This window comes from Bombus affinis, chromosome 8, assembly GCF_024516045.1.
Source record: "Bombus affinis isolate iyBomAffi1 chromosome 8, iyBomAffi1.2, whole genome shotgun sequence".
Lineage (NCBI taxonomy): Eukaryota > Metazoa > Arthropoda > Insecta > Hymenoptera > Apidae > Bombus > Bombus affinis.
Genome location: NC_066351.1, coordinates 7,299,185 through 7,316,366, shown reverse-complemented (window position 1 = coordinate 7,316,366; position 17,182 = coordinate 7,299,185). Strand labels below are relative to the sequence as shown.

Genomic DNA, 17,182 nt, shown 5'->3' with positions numbered 1-17,182 from the left:
CACTAATTATTAACAATATAAGCACAGTTTCCAACGTTTTGTAAATGAAGCACAATCCACTAAAATTTTAAGACATTATCATTTTTTTAATTAATAATCTGAGAAGCGGAACGTTACTTATATGCAATGTCGAGAGTGAAAGGGTTAAAGCGTTTAACTAACGTGGAAATTTAAGAACGTTTCTGCATCGTCACGGCACATATTGAAAATAAAGGAAGAGGAACGCGCTATTCGTTTTCGCCCGGCTTTATATGTAGCTATGTATCCGAAATCAATAAAAAGTTGGCAAATAAATAGCGGAAAGTGCGGGAGAAAGCGAGGCAACTGTGTTTAAACTGGTGCACTTTTTAACTTTCAAAACTTAATTCACCAAGACGCCGGCACCCTTGAGTACGTCGATAGGGGGTTAACTACAGCAAGAAGTGGTACGATGAAGGTAGACGGTACCCGTACAGATTAAGCATCTTAATCACCGCCGAGTAAAACTGCAAATTGCTTGGCTAGGTGAAATGAGAATGGCGTGGGTATATGCCCACTTTTGCTCAAGAGAAGAGCGCTCGTGAAACAAAAAGTTCAACGAGCTCGAAAGAGTTATCCCGAGAATGATGAGAGGCATAAAGGAATAGAAAGAGACACATGCGTAAACAGAGGAAGAAGAGATTTACTCTGAAGTACAAAGGAAATGCAAGAAGGAAAGAACACCGAGGAAATGGAAACAAATAGATAACAATGAAAAAAGGGAAAATTAAAAGAATTAATATACGGGAAAGTAGAATTTTAAAATGTACGAGAGCGAATTGGTTGGTTGGTAAAAAAGGTCAAGGACTGCTTATGTATGTGAAGCTATACATGCAACGCGCTTGTAGAAGCATTTTAGGTGCAGTTGAGTAATAATCGTATTACATTTTAGAAATTTAATAAGAATAATATAGCTAGATTATATATGTATGTTGTATGAAGTTCTTATAATTACATTACTTTAAATAATCTAAATTATTGCACGTATCATGGAGCGATTAAATTGTCTTTCAGCAATCAGTATTCAACTAAACGAATGAAATTGGCGTTTGCGATTGTCGAATTGTATAATAATTTGATTCTTATTTCTTAATTTTAAATCGGATGAATTAATTTTGATACGATTTACATATTGCTACGACAAATCGACCAGACGATCTTGATGGTTATAAATGATAGTGTTTATACATAGGTATATTACCTTATTGCACAGTTTTAAGGTTTCTCTTTTGTCGTCTGTGCACATGCGACGAAAAAGCAGCGAACAATAGTTTACCATAGGACAGAGCATATACGCAATCGTTTTTATGACCCATTTGCAAATATTCTTGACTGAACGTTCGATGTAAACGCATTTCACCACTATGCATGCTTTTCCCGCGTTCAAAAACTAAAAGCTCTTTGTGTTCCGTGCTAGAATGATTTTAACGCCATTCGTTTTGTGAACATATCATACACTATACGATTCTAATTTGAAAAAAATTCACGTGAATGCATATGACTAATTGATTTTCATGGCGTATATATATATAAGTAGTATCAAAAAAGAGGGAGGTGTACGCTTTGTTACGCTGAGGTTTTAGTATGAGTCGCGTTTCTGGTCGTCGCTCGCGGTCCTACAATGACGTAGGCGGATCGCCCGGCGAGGGATATACAATGTTATTGACGAGCGCATAGTTGTCGCCAAGCAGCGACTTCCAGAAACGTCGATTTCGGTCTGTTGTTTCAAAAGAATGTGGCATATGTGATCATAGGCGCGAACGGTGGCGTGATCCGAGCATAGTGGGGCTCGTCTCCCTGAGAGGACCAAGGAATGATCTAAGGTCAAAGCAGTCCTTTTTGAAGATTCTAAGAGCACACATCGAGAGGTCGGGTGTATAAAGCCGCTAAACCGAACGAACAACACGTTGATATTGTTTATCACTGAATAATCTGTCACGCTTTATCATTATATTCATCGTTATTAAATACACAAACTATATCAACTTGTTAACAAATAAAGCATCCTTACTTGTCCTTACTCTAGACCTATTTTAGATACTACATATATATATATTATATATTATTATTATATTTATATATTATATATTTATATTATATTATTATTTATTATATATATTTATTTATATATTATATATGTAAATATATATTTCTGGCTCTTATATATATTTGATATATATTGGATATATATTTCTGATTTCTGATTCAGCTGATACATGTAATTATTTGCTATTGATACTATTATTGTTCATTTTATAAAATATTTAATATAGGAATCTTGTCTTTCTGTTGCAGGCTGGATGATGAGAAATTGGACCTCATAAACGTAAGTAACTTAACGTTAATATCGGTAAAAATTAATGAAATTAATATATATCAAGCGTTAGAAAATTTATCGCAAGATATCTTGTTTAATTTTATGTCGCTGCGTTTTTAATCCACCGAGACCGATTTTTGTCATTTTTTCATTCGTCCAGCGTTTTTTATCGATGTTAACGAAGTTTCGAAAACATTCATACAATGCATATATTGTAATATATTCACAAGAAAAGTCACGCGATAAATGTTCGAATATTTTCGCCAGCCATTGGCAACATATAATTATGACAGGTTTTCTCTGTTTCCTGATATATGTTGATATGCCACATATGGGGTAGAAATGGAGCGTGGTAAATGGACGCGTTCTATATTGTATCAAACGTTACCGCCGCGGCATCTAGGCGGTCTAGTGTACCACGTCGCGGGCATAACTGTATGCGCCAAATAACCGGAAATTACCGGGCGCATTTCAATCAGAACACCAGGCAAGCTTCGAACACGCGGGCCCATCGTTTACTCCGCATAATAGTCGGTCGTATGATAATCTCGCAAATCGAGCCAGGGTGCAGCCCCTGAAAACCGATTGCTCCGTTCTCTGGTAAACCTCTTCCAGTGAACGACTACGATCGATCGTCAAACATGGTAAAAGGGCATATTGGAACTGTTCGCTATGTTTGTGATAGCTTCTAATGCAGGTTCACATTCGCGTCAATTTCTTGTGGGCGACTCTCAATTATGTTCATAATATCTTATTAAGTATTGGAAACTTTATTGCCAAGACTATTTCATTTTATTGCTTTTTATATATTATTGCAATTATAAGTACATTATTTTTATCTTCGATTTTATCGTTTTTATTAATAGACATCGCTCTTTTGATTTTATGTCAATAAAGAATAGAAATAATTAGTAGCACTTTAGAAATTTAATTTATGATGAAATAACAACACTTTCCTTCTAGGAAATCGTTCACTTTTGAGATTAACCTTTACGGGTGTTTCAAAATGGTTAATTATTTCAGATGTGCCACTCTTATCAACAGTATATTTCTTTTACATTAAACTGTAATATTTTTTATACAATAACAACGCATGCGATCAGGGAAAATATCGCGATGTATTTCTTTAAAGCGCATTTTGCAAATTTTAATAATATATTTTTCAAAATGTGCTCATGAAACGTTATGAAAGATGCATAATATAAGTAAAGTAAGAAGTTTTTAATTTAGTTTCTGTTTTAATTTAGTTTCTAGATGCAGGAATATTTATAAAATAGTGAATTTATTACGAAATATTAGTCGCGACAATTTTCATAAGCATGTACTTACTGCACGGTCTTCTTTACTCGCGAGACTGTACAAACTGCATGAGCACGCGGCAGTAATTACGTTTCCTTTGAGGTCTGCCCCCTCATTAAACCGCAGTCGTATCAGAATGCTTCAACCACTGACACTAAGTTAGAATCTGTAACCGCTTAATAAGCTTTGATATATGTAACGTAATACCTACTTACGCACTTGTGTACTTGTGAATATTTATCACAATAATTTATAGACGTTAAATGAAGCTATACAGCCCCTCTTCTGCGAATTATATAGTTATCCATTAATTTTAACTAACTGTCGTTCCACATAATTCGTAAAAATAAGAAACGTCACGAATTAAATTTTTAATAGTACGTTCTGAGAGAAATTCAAGCAGACATAGGAATTAAATAAACACGTTATTTCGCATTATAATTTCCATATCTTAAATATCATCACGTGAGGCATTTATTAACGTTTATTTTCTAAATCGCTATTGGCCATCATAAATAATTAGAATACTCATAAATTTTCTCATATCGAGAAAAGTATCGTGGAAACTGCTGAAAGCATAAATTTGTAATCCTCGTTTCCGCATGAATAATTTTTTACTGCACAAATTATTTAAAAGTTCTCTATAACGATTTCATCGCAAAAACTTTTTTAATTTAAACAGTTAATCTCTTATAAATTCTTACAAATGAGAATAATGATACTAGATCATTGGAAAATAGCATCGAATCATTTGGAAATTCTTTTGATCACATTATGAAGAAACTATTAGGTCATCCCATAAGTTCGTGCCGCTTTTATATATGTTATATATGTTAAGATTGTTTACATATCTTTCAGTTTCATGAAAAAATGTAATCCCCCTCTCGTTGTACAACTTCTTCCCATTTTTCATTATTCCGTCTCGATAAAAGTTCTCTTGTTTTTCTTTAAAATATGAAATGTATACACAAAGGTCGGCACGAACTTATGGGATGACCTAATATGTGCCATTAAGGTTCCATTTGAAAGAAAAAGCAACGTTCCATATACCAACCTAACGTACGAAAGTATACAAATAGAAGTGCATTTGCATAAGCTTGGAAACCCGTTAAACGAGTATTTAAATGAAGCACTACTAATATTTTAGTACATCATCCCATGGAACCACCTTTACGTGATCCTGCTACAATAGATCGGCTCGATAAATCTTCGGCCACGGGTTATTCTCTGCCGAATTGTTCGCTACTTAGTCACTGGTAGGAGGAGAGAAAAAAGTCAGTTGGTTCCATGAATAAAATGCTAGTTATCGAGATCGTAAATCGCAATGTTGGAAGGGATGGCGGATGTTGGTACGGGTAGGAGCAGAAGCAAAGAGGGGGAAACCGTAAATGGTGGCGTTCAAAGTAGAAACAGTGTTCGCCAGGTCGGCCAGGATTCGTACATCACCACCCGCGGTTGATTTATTCAGAAAATTTTCACCGCGATACCGGTTCTAGCTCTGCCTTGCTCTGTAAGTCGAATAATTGCCACCCGTGAGAGTAAATGAATCTAATTGCATCTAAAATTTAAATAAGACTTCGAATTTGCATTTAATACTGACATCTAACTGACTGTACGGGATTCGATAAAGCAAGACTAATTCCTTTCTTCTTGCTTGGTCTATTTTCCACAATCGCAACTTCCAATAAATTTTTTTATAAAAAAAAGGATTGATTGTTTTGTTTTATTACTATTCAGTGTTAACGATTTCGCAACTAATGACTGGTCTCTGAGATGGCAGGTTGCGAATTATTTATATACTTGGTTTAATCATTTAACGTATTCATGAATATTTTAGCTCTTCGTTTTTATGGAAAGCTACGATGTAAAATACAGATCTGGAAGAGATGAGACACTTTTTTTATTCTCTCCGCTATTAGTAAAGATATGAAATTTGTACAAATATGCACAGTCTAACAATAAGTATTAAACGCACGATACGTTAATATTTGCTGAAGTACATGTAAAACGAGTGAACAAATTGAAGCAATTTATATATTAAATCTCAAGCAAATTTCAAGTATCGGTAAATAGAAATGGAACCTACAGTACCATTCATAAATCACTAATTGTTAATATATGTAGGACAAGCGTAGATGAATGTATTACATTCCCATTTTATTAAAACTTCTGTTTAAAATTAACAAGTGTTTTGTGACTTATGAAAGACGCGAGTAGAATAGCAATAATGCCGTACTATAGTACACACGTTGATAAAAGGTACTAGCTTGATATGTGATATAGGGAAAATTCCTCGCACCAGCGGAAAACGGAACAAGAACGTACTTCTAGGATGCTGATAAGGCCGCAAGAGTTACGCAATATTGTGATAAAGGGGAATACCGCCTTTCCTGTGTAGTGATAAAGAGGTACATGGCACATACGTCTATAGAAGGCAAACGCACAGGAACGAAAGTTGTATCTTGACCGAAGGGGCGAGCGACGTCGAAAGAAAAGAGATAGAGCGAAACGAAACTAACGAGGATAAAGGGTCGACGTAATGGACAATGCGCGCCGAGATTCATGCCAGCACGTAAGAAAAATTGGATTCGCTGCATCGCTTACCTGCCGAGGAAACGATTAATTTGCTTGAACTTAAGACAGCTATCCCGTTGATTGGTTTTGATATTATTACGATAATACTTTCTCACACATTGAACACGATATAAGAATTAGAAGCATATTTGTGTACGTACTTACTTTCAGTATAGCATTTTTATACATTAGTACGGCTGCAAAATGCAGAAATACGAATGAACCAGCACGAGTTGAGAAATAACTTTTAGAACAAGCGTACAATGCTTCCGTAACAATGGTCACATCATCGTTGCTATGTGCATTTTTTCACATCGTGTATTTGTTCCCTGTCTCCCTTCCGCGCATATTCATAGCTTTCTGTTGATTTTCCATATGCCTCCAGTTTGAACATCTGAAATGTTTTTTAAAAATATAGGCAGTTCGTTGCGTACATGTTATAAAATATTTATGTTTCTGCATATTTCACAAGAACGGCAGCGTTCATATCCGACAAATAATTGTTTTCCCTTTTTATTTTCCTTTCCTCCCATACAATCGGCTATTTCATTTGGCCTTTGTGTGGGTAATTCTTAACAATTATATATTCAGCGATTCAATTTTTATTCAACAATTTTTGCAAACCTTTATTCGAAATTTAAAATTTTTGAACAATCGTGTACTTTTCTGTACTGAAATTAAAAATTTTTTTGTTCTGGTCAATCGTTACGTTCGAAAATGTGCAAAAATATGTATCATAACTAATTTGTATAAACCAAAGATATTTATCATTTATTTAGATATTTATCATACTTCCAAAATATCCAACGTTGAAAAAAAAATATACCTATTTAATTAAAAGATCCTAATCTTTCTAAAATAATATTTCCTTTCCTATATTTGATTGAAATATTTAAAAAACGAGGTATTTGTTTAATAGTTACTTTAATTACAGATCGACCAATGTAAAACTTAATGAAATAAAAATTCGGAAACTTACATTATAAGGACGCTTCGTTTATAACAAGTCACTTAGTTTAATCGTAATATAAGCTTTCTCCATGATTCGTTATTACATCGATAAACTCTTGGCTGTTATTTGATGGACGAGAGAAAAGCGTAACTTGGATCGGTGAAGCTGTTAACGAGGAGCGCCGTCTAGAATGCAATCGGTGAAAAATAATTAAAGACGATGAAATTAAACGTTTGCACGTCCATGGTGTTCGAGGCCCCATTTGTTCGGCTCCGGTTTTAATTATCAGGCGCTTGCCATTAGGCCGATATTAATGACGCACGTTCGCTCGAGCGTAGCTCCCAACAGACTTCTACTACTTCTACGCTCAATACAACCATCCGACGATCGTTTGTTTAAAGCAGTCGGAAGTAATATCAGCCGTTTCTTCCTCTCGGATTCTCACCCACGCTTCGCCAAAACAAAAGGAAATGTTGCCTTACGGATCACACAGATTTATACAACGTATTCATTTTATCGATTGCTAGCATTCATTGCCTTTTAAGTGTAACGTATACGTTATAGTATAATTATCTATTCAAAATATCGTAAGATGTCTGAAACGATAATATAAATTAACGTTTCAATGTATTTGAATACTTGGTGATTTTTTATAAGATACAGTGCCGCTCGAAAGTCTTAGTTTAAATGTTAATTTACATTTCTTTATTAACTCATCATTAATTTCTGCACACCCATATTCATATTCCTCATATAATTGTCTTATCAAGTGTCTGTAGATTTATTGGACGGGCAGTATCTAAGCTTTGTCGCTACAAATCGAGTAATATATCCTGTTCTTCTTATTGTTATATCGCGTCTCTTTGCGTACTATCATTTGGATGAATATATCACCTCATAAGAAGTACGCATACCATTGGGGAAACTGATATGAACGAGATCTTCTCCTAATGACAGTATTTCATGCAGATATTATTGCAGTAAAATAATATAAGCATTATTATTTTATTCTTATTAATATCGCTAATAGAGTTTAAGTTAACTACCAATTATTTCATCTAATTTAATACGTATATAAATAAGAGAAGAAAAATTGTGATAAGCAAAAGTTTGTCTCAATATCATGTTCTCAAAATTATTTTCTTAAAATAACACTACGTATTTTTATGACAGTATCGTAGCAGATCGTTTCAATCGTGACTGCAGCACTATGAAATATTTTTTCAATAAAGATGCCTCTTCGAAGAAAATTGGTTGTAACATAGAAAAACAGGTTGCAAGAGGTTTTAACCTACTTAAAGGTTCGTAGCTGCTATCGTTTCTGTTATTTGTCCAGAATCTGCGTCATTAACCGCCACTGTTACCTTCTTCAAACGATCGCAGTATGTCTAAATTGCTGGCACACGTCGCACTCTTCCAGTGCAGTTCGATCGGCGTCCATCTCATTTTTGCCATCTGCTTCCTTCGTTATTGTCTATTTTGTTATTTACAATAAATAGAAGCGCTCTGTTGTTTCCATCCTTCTTCGTTTTACTCTCTGCGAAAAAGCCAAGTACTTAAACAGATTAAGAATAACGATTACCGAAGCTGCTATAGGAAAATTTGAACATAATTGACTTACGTTGGATTTGCTGAAGGACCAACATTTGGCGCGAAAATTAAACGATTATTAAATTTTATAGTAAAGATAAACTTATATACCAACCTCCTTATTATTAGTTAGAATATAGCGTTTCATTTTTTAAAATATTTTTCATAAATATTTATAGAAGTTACATCAATTGTATAACAACTCATCAATGTTTATTTTGAAAGTTCAGCCTTCTGTGTCCTAAAACACTAACTCTAGCCCGTATTTAAAATCTGAGCAACAAATTAGTAACTGTTTCGACCCTTTAAACATAGTCCTTTTGGACCCACGAGCAAGCTGTCCGCCAAAGAGACTCGAAGGCTAACGAGCTAGGGGTATAGGTCAATGGCAGAGTCAGACCTGAAGAGAGGCACTCTCGTGTTCGCTAACTGCCTGTGCACCGTGTTCCGTGTTTACGACACGTATGTTGCTATTAAGCATACAAAAGCAGGTACCCAGGGTGGACCTACAACATGGTAACACAGAAATAGACAGCTTTGTTTATAAAGTAATTTTTGGAACTTCTTTTTGTCTTGAATAATCGACACAAAGCTCTTTCAAGAACAACTCTTCCAAGATTTTGTAAGAAATAACATATGTTAAATACCGATGTTATAAATGCATTTGATTTAACACGATTTTAGAAATATAAGTATTACGAACAGACTGTAGATTTTTATGCAAATTCATATTTTCGGAGATATAACTGGGGAAGTGGAGTCTCGGTAGAAAATTCTTTTACCTACCAAATATTGTAAAAAGTTCTGTAGTTTGAATGTTTTGTACCTTCTTTTTTCTTTTTATGTTATATGTATTTTGTACAGTTTTGTACTTTCAAATTTCCTACAAATGCACAGAAATCTGCAGTCTAATTATGAAGTTGGTACAGTGGAAGGAAAAATTACGTGATATCTAAACTATGTCTTTCCATTTATTTCAGAATACTATTTTACCTGAAGCCGTACACTTTTGGGAACGAGCACTCATGGTCCGTGAAACAAAGAGCACTATTCGATTGAGCAGGTATTTTATTTTCACGTTCGACTAATGCATGTACGTTTGTCTAACGTTATTAAATACATTGCATAAACTGTCGATTGTCATATAAAATGAAAAAATGTATATTTATTCCGATTGAAATATAAATGTAGGTGAATAATTTTGGATAATTAATCAAATTAAATAAAATCGATAATTCTAGAAGCAGTCTATTCCAATTACTATGATTTAGAAGGTAACGAATCGATACTCACTGCTAATGGATTCGCGATCTTTTGTATCGTACATGTTGCAAATACATCGTTAATCCAATGGCAATGGAATTACTACCGTTTTTAACACGATCATTAGTATTCCAAATAACGTAATCAGTTCAAGAACTTGCATAAATCATTCTGTACACATATCCATACACAACTGTCGGTAGCACGTTTATTTGCATAGCAACCAAAATGCTAAGGTAAAACTGTGAATATGCATTATACGTATTTGCGTAACGGGTTACCTGATTTATTGCCCTAATCGCGGACGTGCTTGCATTATTAGCGTAAACGTTTCGTGTATTTATCACAGCCGTTTAATACGCACTTCTCGAACACTCGTAATAATCCTGAAGCATGTTTCCCCCCCCCCCTTTTTTTAAAGCTTAGCCTTGAAAAGCGAAGATCAGTCAATCATTACGACGTTACTAACGTAACGGCAAAGTTGTCGCAATAATTTTATGTTTTCAATCGAAGGAAATACGGTATTAATACAGACAATTCTATAAAATGATAGACAGATGACGTTTTGACAGACGACAAACGATACTTTATCGAGAATCGATAATGAAGAAATAACAGAGCTCGTGTAACAACCTCGATATATTGTATTTCCAACTGCAAAATATTCATTTTATACGTTTCTTTCCCTCTTTCTTTTTCCCTCCCTGTTCTTTGGGAATGCGACAGCGCAGGAAGCTAAGCATAGCCTCACTTATGCATTTCTCTCAAACTTCCACGAAATCCAAGGTGCTAGCAAGTCGCAGATAACGAAATCCATGCGACAAATCAATTTTGCACGAGACCTCCGGGATATCCAATGACTTTTGACGTTTCGGTTGGGCTTCGACCGGACGCGAAAAGACGTGGATCTAAGAAGCGAACCAGGTGAATAGACGGGGTGGCAAGGATGGGTTTCCACGGTGCGGAAAAGAATTCGTTACATTATTCAACAAGCACGCGCGGAACACACACTAGACAGGAAGAAAGCGTTTCTTATTTTCGCAAACTCTGCTCGCTTTTTTAATATTGGGAATTTGCCCCGTCGATACGCAGATGAAAAGGCATAGACAGTTCCAATCTAAGATCTGTAGGAAGACGCAATGAATGAAAATTGAATTCGTAACGAAGAACTTGTGTTCTCTGTTTCTTTACCTTTTTTATCAAATTTGTATCTTCAGATGGCATCAAAGCGTAAGAAATATACGTATGAATGTTTATCAAAGAAAAGTTGTCTCATAAAATGGGAGTTTTTTATTTTAAAATGAGGATATTATTCTTTAGAGAAATAAGGATTCAATCGTTTATGGTGCACGTATAATAATTTATACAATTATTCTACGACTCTTTTATCAAGCAAGAGTACGTAATTTTGTCTATTATGTTCTTTAGAAGAACAAGGATTCAAGATTTTAAATTATTTAAACTTCGGCATTTAATACCGAATAGACTAAAGCCACGCCACTACTAGCGTCCAAAGAAATGATATGTCAGTATTTGGCATTAATTACTGTCAGTTGCGGTATATGCGCTGTTATCAAGGAACGTCATTTGTCTTCGAAGGAAGACGGACATGTGGTGTACAATATTGATCTGAAGCTTCGCAACGAGCAGTGTAACATTAGTTACTGACACCTAAGTTGGCTTCTATTATTAATCTTCATCAATATTGTAAATGAGATCAGATGTGTCCGTTAAATGCATAAACAAAGTAAAACATAGATTATATAAATTTATTTTAATCAATTTAATTTTAATAACTTATGAATGGATGCTGGTCAATGGAATAATACCTATATTTAAATAATTCCTTCTCTTTTGTGAAATAATTTCTTAAATAATATAAATTATATATACTCAAAAACAAAGGAAAAATTAAATTTCATAAAATAAAATTCAACATGTTAATGCGTTATTAACATTATTATCATCATGACATAAGTTCTAATAAATTATGATCGGCGCCATAATGCAACCTACCCCTAAGTGGTCGACCCATAAGGAAAGTCGCTGTGCAATGAGAAACGAATAAATTACATAACATTGACCCGACATCAGAGCTATAAATACGTATACACGAAAATAAGAATTGTATACCTATGTATCGCTAATGATTAAAATTGGTCGATTGTAGTAAAAATTCACGAAGTTACGGTTCATTCGTTCGTTTAGGTACTCTAAAATCCATTAGGAGAAAATGCACGCAAGCGCCACTTTACCGCCACCAGTACCTGTTCAAACTTTTAATCGGATCGTTTCCCTCGTTTATTCTCTATCTCTTGGCCGCCATTCTCGCGCTACCTTTCTCTTTTGATGCACTTTTCTATTTTTCGTAGCTTTTACAAACCTATGAGATTCTTTTTTTCGCCCGTCGAATCAGCTTTCCGCGAAAAAGCCCCGTCGATTTCGCGCCAATTGAAATTTGTCAACTTTTCAAATTTCTCAAATTTCTCCAAAATATAAAAGAAGAAGAACGGGGTAACATTAATAGCTGACGAAAGTAGCTATGACTTTTGAATGACATCAGCAAAGACATTCGAAAAAGTAAGAAAATGAACTGGTCGGTTTATGGCGTGGTTTCGTTTCTGCCATACGGTTTTCTTTTATCGTCTCGGCCAGATCCAATAGGGATTACGAAAACTGGATGGAATAGTTGAACGGGATAGGGTAGCGTCTCTCGCAGGATTTTCTCAGATCTTCTTCCTTCGATTCATAAATATCCCCTGGCTATAATACTTCGCTGAAAAGACTCCCATGAGTACCTGCACGATATTCACTATCGAAACAACTTCTTCCTACAACATTTTTACCCTCTGCTCTCGACCATGAATCTGTTATTCTTGTCGAACGCGGAAGAAATTCACTTTGACGCGTCTGGTAAGCTAATATCCTCTAAGCTTCGGTGGAAATTAATATTCTGCTATACATTTTCAACGTTAACTCGCTTCGATAACACCTTGTTCGAAGAATTTAGTTGGTCAGAACGTTGATCATTGATATGTGCGAATATTACAGTGTGTGATTAAAAGAACTTATAGCGAATTTCAAACATTTATCATTCACGACATGATCATTTACAAACAGATTTTTATTCAGATTTATCTTTTTATCGACACTTTGCTCACTATATTTTGGATACTTTACTATTTCGGAAAATCCATCTATAAGTATTAGGTCGTCCGAAAAGTTTCTTTCATTTTATAAGGAAATAATTGACGCACAATATTTTCCGTTTTATATTATTTTATCGAATTACGTATGATCCAGTCTGTCCTATCAAACTAAATATTACAACGTTCGACAGATTAGGTTTGGTGTTTGTATAAAGATGCATTGTTGTAAAAGACGTGTCTGTAAAAGAAAAATACTTTCCGGACAACCTAACGTAATAGTGGAAATTATTTGCGGTCGATCAGTGGAACGGTCATTTTTCTGTCGTTTTTCTAGTTTCAACATGTATAAGGAACTTTGACATGGAGGAAACTCCGAAACCCCATAATATTATTACAGTGTGTAAGCAACAACACACGCAGCATCTTTGATCAGCTAACTTCGAATCCCCAAAGTTGTGTTTTGAATAAAACATTCTTCGAAACAAGCCTAGAAATCCAGGTTAATTTTGTATCAAGCTTCTGAACATGATAGGAATTTTCGGGCAATTTCGTGAATTCGATATTCGTATAAAGAACGCAAACGAGCAAAATGTCGGAAATAAATTTCGTACATGATAAATAAATCTAGTTCCAACTTATCAATCGATGGAGATGTTATATACGCTTTTTAGATTAGTCGAAGAAATAGATTTGGTATGAGACGAGCTTACGGTAATGCAGAAAGTGTGTCACTGCAACAAATCCGCACTCTCGGCATTACCTGGTTTGAGTAAGTATGCTTGAGTAATGCTTTCAAACTGCTTCGGACTCCTTTAAGTTCACCAAATGAAGCGAGAATTCTTTCAAAAAATCTACTGGTGACTCTTCTCGTATTATGGAAAAAGTATCTTCGAATATTCCAAAGTGTCTGCTTTCACAGAGTTTCATAGAAGATAAATGTAACGTGAATTTTGTTTCGTAATATATACACTCCTCGTCAAAAAGATAACCCAGGTGTGTTATCTTTAATTTCTCGATGACGCGTGTAAAGTTTTTCGTCTGTAACGTACGATATCGAAACATTATGAGCTCAGAATATATGAAAATAATTAAAAATATTATGAGGTTTAGTATGTAACAAAGAAAAACTGATCCATACTAAGGTCGAAATGATAACACACTCTGTTAATATGTTTAGAAACTGCTCAGTAGTTCATGATCTATCAACGAGTAAAGATTCCAGTACAATATTATATAAATTTGTAAGTATGTGAGACCCGGAAAAAAATTAAACGAGTTTGAAAAAAAGCAAACTTTTGAACTAAAACAGCAACAGTTATCAGTAACAAATAAGAAGTAGCAAAGTAATACACAATTTCTTAAAAAATGTTGAAGATTATGGCAAAAAGAAAAGTACTGGTCGGCTGTCATCGTTATCCGATCGTGATAAGCGAGCAATTTTGCGTGTAGCTTTCAACTCGCAGTTAACAACGAAGCAAATAATGGAAAAATCTAGTGTTAGTGCCAGTGGTTCAAGTGTTCATCGAGTTCTACTATCCTGCAAAGATATTAAGAGGCTAAAATTGAAAAAGAAACCTTCGTTAACAACGAAACACAAAGTAGAACGTTTACGCTTCACAAAAGAAAGAATGCACTGGAAAAAGAAATGGAAAAAGGTACTATTTTCAGAGGAAAAAGAATTCAACTTGGATGGTGCTGATGGGTTCCAATACTATTTTCATGACATAAGAAAAGAGACAATTTCAGCAATTTGATTACAAATGGGAGGAGGCAGCATGATGAATTAGGCCGGCATCGGTTATTTCGGCAAGACAAGTATCAAGTTCATCGTTGGCAGAATGAATAGTATCCGAAACATAAATTTAATCAAACAACAAATAAATAGTCATGCAGAACGCATTTCTGGATTTGATTAAATCTTTCAACAAGATAATGCACCTGTACACACATAAAGATTGATCGAATCATATTTTAATGAAAATAATAAATCTATTTTTCCGTGGTCTGCACGCTCTCCGGAACTTAGTATTACTGAAGATTGCTGGGAAGAACTTATTCACGGTGTATACGCAAATGGGTTACGTTAAGTCAAAATTATACCCAGAAACTATATAAATCGATATCAAATCGTACAATAGAAGTAATAGAAAATAAAGGGGGATGTACCATTATTAAACAAGTATACATATGTCGGAGATATAGGGACATCGGGCCTTTCTTTAGGAAGATCCCCAATACTTGGGCTCGAGGTGACATAACTGGTCGCCGAACGTAGCCACAGTCACGGGATGAACGATATGCCTAACAGAGGAAGTGCTGATGTTGACGGACACGCTGTATTAACAATCAAGCCCCGGTCAACCAACCCAATGTTGGTTTGACGCGGGACTGCCTAGTAACGGCGCTTGGGATTTTGTTGATATTCCCGATCAATATGTAATTGACAAATGTGACCGTATCTGTCGTTTATTTTGCAATCACCTTGGAGAGTTTACTGTTATCGTCTTGGCAGTCAGTCTGAAAGTAACCCAGCATCTGAGTAAACGTGTCTGCGTGCTACAAAACATATTCTAATGTACAAAGAGTTTTCCCGTTGACCGTGGATTCGTTAATGAACCCAAGAACATTGTCAAAAGCATCCTTTAAACTTATTATTCGTTAAACTAATTATTCGTTAAACTTTGTAAAGAAATATTTATATGTGTAAATACAATCTTTGTTGAGCATCACGATGGCCAATTCTAATGAAGAATTATCACGCTCCCGAAATCCTAACGAAAACCCGACATATATTTGATAAGTAATTATTGTTAGTTACAATTTATGTTAATTATTATTTTCTTATTGCACATGTGTTGTCATTTCGTTCATAAAATAATATAATTTTTTTTCGGTTACACACTAAACCTTACAATATTTTTAATTATTTTCAACGAAGAGCATATTCTGAGCTCATAATGTTTTGTTATTATACGTTACAGACGAAAAACTTTGCACGCGTCATTGAGAAATTAAAGATAACACACCTGGGTTATCTTTTTGTATATTATATATACTTAAGTATATAATCGAAATATAATAATCTAAATAATCTAAAAATCATAAGTGTAAAATATTCTTGTACTTAAATACAAAAAGTTACCAGTCGTTTCGATATTATTCTTTCTTTTCCCGTGATAATAAATAAATAATTGCTGTACGATAATAAATAGCCAATTGCCAATAAACGTATTCACCAATGAATCTTTTGTATCTTACTGGAATGTACATGGGACAAGAGTTTAGTTTAATACGATATTTTTGTAGTAAATCCAATTTAAAATTCTAACTAATGATAAATATTCTTTTAAAATTGAAAAATTCTTCCTGGCAGTTACAAAGATACTCACGCTGTAACGTATTGCACCGTGTTACATCCAGACTGAATAACGCTTAATCCGTTAATCTGATCACCGCACGGTCGCTCGAATCAATTTACGTAATGTACGATCAGTTGGAGGATTCCTGCCGGCCGAAAATCTGTGGTTTAAATCATTGAAATCTCCACAGCTGCTTCTCCATAACTTCCACTTTTATACGACTACCCGTCATGTGCAGTCTCTTTCATTATCGGTTTCATCCTTCTTCTCTTTCCTTCTAGCCGAGCTTCTGGAAAATTCTGCCAACGGCATAAGTGCCATCAAGTTTCCGATGCGCCTTTAAATTCCGTTTGGATTTATGATTTCAATATCGCTTTAACGATGGCCCTTAAAATCGAGCACGCTATATTAGTTCATAAAGAGAAAATCCTCTCCGTAAATATTTAACCAGTTTCCAGGCAATTTACCCTTTCCTTTACGAAATCTTCCATTCCCATCCATTTTCTTCGTTTTCTGGCCTGGCAGTTATCGCGGAGACGAAAGGGGGGAAAAAAGCAAAAGGTTTCGACCGTCTTTCTATCGCTGACATCGGGCACATTCATGTCGAGATAAAATCTTGCAATTTCAGGGGCTTCGAGAAGCTGCTGATACCGGTACATGT

General features: G+C 34.9%; 1 protein-coding gene across 1 annotated transcript in view; it reads left to right on the top strand.

Annotated features, from left to right (window-relative positions):
* LOC126919856 (leishmanolysin-like peptidase) overlaps positions 1-17,182 on the top strand; it is a 207,395-nt gene that overhangs the window by 177,959 nt on the left and 12,254 nt on the right. Inside the window, exons 4-5 of the mRNA XM_050729494.1 lie at positions 2,314-2,344; positions 9,731-9,813. Of these exons, the coding sequence (XP_050585451.1) occupies positions 2,314-2,344; positions 9,731-9,813 (114 nt within the window). The remainder of the gene's footprint in view (positions 1-2,313; positions 2,345-9,730; positions 9,814-17,182) is intronic.